The sequence below is a fragment of the Rhinopithecus bieti genome, unplaced genomic scaffold (assembly GCF_001698545.2).
Source record: "Rhinopithecus bieti isolate Rb0 unplaced genomic scaffold, ASM169854v2 scaffold_7888, whole genome shotgun sequence".
Lineage (NCBI taxonomy): Eukaryota > Metazoa > Chordata > Mammalia > Primates > Cercopithecidae > Rhinopithecus > Rhinopithecus bieti.
In genome coordinates this window covers 328,643-330,461 of record NW_016805944.1, presented here as the reverse complement: position 1 = coordinate 330,461, position 1,819 = coordinate 328,643, and the positions used below count along the sequence as shown (strand labels likewise).

Genomic DNA, 1,819 nt, shown 5'->3' with positions numbered 1-1,819 from the left:
AAGCGACTCTCCCACCTCAGCCTCCTGAGTAGTTGGGACTACAGGAATGACCTACCATGCATGGCTAATTTTTGTATTTTCTGTAGAGATGGGGTTTTACCATATTGCCCAAGCTGGTCTTGAACTCCCGGGCTCAAGCGATTCCCCTACCTCCGGCTCCCAAAGTGCTGGGATTACAGGCATGAGCCATCATATCCCACCTGAAATCATATTTATGACCAAACATAACCCAATCAAAGGTTAGATTCCTTGATGTAAAATAGCCAATGGTAGGAAGATGATGCTGAGATTCACCCTGGGGCCTCCCTGGAAACTGCCATATGCACAGCAAACAGAAGTTGCTCAATAAATGTTAGTCCAAAGGAAAAAGAGCATTTCTCCCACTTAATCATTCAATGAGAGTCCACCACGTATGTAACACTGTGCATTTATTTACAAAGAGGTTAGAGAAACACACAGAATCTGGCCCCCCTTTGCACTGGGGAGTCACCATCGTCATAATAAATACAGTAATTTTTAAAAAGAAAAAAAAATACTAGATTGGAACAGCTGAGGGTCATCAGGCTTCCCCCATTCCCTCTCACAGGGAGTGGGGGGTATGAGATAGAAACCATCTTCCTTCCCCTCTTCTACCTCCAAATCCTCCATAATTGTCCAGGGATCGAGGTGAAAGAGTCCTTCTTTCCAGGTGTTGCCAACCCCTACTTGACCCTCAAAACCCCCAAATCAGTGCTCCTTCCCTTCCCAGGGCACTCTGCAGGAACAACCTGAGTCAGACACAGAGTCTCTGACCAGGGTGCCAAGGGGATATCTTAAGGGTCCAGGGACATGGAGGGGGCACTTTGTGAATGAGAGGGGGCCATAGCTGGGCAAGGAAAGGAGGAATGAGAGGGCTCATCAGGAATGAGAGAGAGAGTGGTAAAGGGGAACAAACAGACTAGGCTTCTAAACTAAAACGGGGAAATTCAAACCAAATTACCCCTTTTGCATACATGGACACTTACTGTACAGATGAGAAAAGTGACGCCCAGAGAAGGGGAACTGTCTTGCCCAAGGGCTTCCAAGCTAGAAGCTGAACTGGGTCAAACAGGGCTCCTCCCCATTCCTCTCGCTAGTGGTGGGGGAGCCTTTTCAACCAAGACTGCTAGCAGTGGGGAGAGTGAGGGGGGTCTTTGGAAGCAGAGAAAACGATGGTCTTTGGAAGGTAGATGTGGAAGGGTCAGTGGTTGAGAGTGTGGAGGTGCAGAGGCCATGAAGGGGGAGCCCAAGCAAATCCCCAAACTCACACTGTAGTCATGACCTTGAGAGAACCCGAACGGAAACGCAGTATCTTTTTCTTGAGCGCGTGGGAAGCCTTGATCTTCACGAAGACTTTGGCGGGGCCGGCGGGCGCCCCTGCACCTGCTCCACCCCCGGGCCCGGAGGCCGCAGTGGCCGCCACCAGCTGCTGCGGCCACACGAGGCCACCGCTGCCGTCTGAGTCGCTGGAGGCAGAGCTGAAGGCAGGCGACTCTCCCTCGCTGGCGCTCGATTCGCTCTCCCCGTAACCCCCGCCGACGCCTCCCGCAGGCCCCCGGCGTCCCAGGGGCCCCAGGCGCCCGGCCGAGCACTCTGAGTCGCTGCCCGCGCAGCCGTAGAGCAGACGACGCTGGGGAGCTGACGGGGATGGGCCCGGGGCGGGAACACGCGCCGCTGGGGCTCGGGGCCGCACGCGGCGCCCATCAGCAGCGTCGATCTCCGCAGTGGAGCGCCAGCGACGGCAGGACCCTGCGGCCTGGGCCGCCAGCGTGGGCGCTGGGCCGCGGCGTGGCCGTGGCGG

General features: G+C 55.6%; 1 protein-coding gene across 1 annotated transcript in view; it reads right to left on the bottom strand.

The window, feature by feature from the left end:
• Positions 1-411: 411 nt before the first annotated feature.
• Positions 412-1,819, bottom strand: part of DACT3 (dishevelled binding antagonist of beta catenin 3) — a 13,735-nt gene continuing 12,327 nt past the window's right edge. Inside the window, exon 4 of the mRNA XM_017874265.1 lies at positions 412-1,815. Coding sequence (XP_017729754.1) covers positions 1,283-1,815 — 533 coding nt within the window. The 3' untranslated portion in view covers positions 412-1,282. The remainder of the gene's footprint in view (positions 1,816-1,819) is intronic.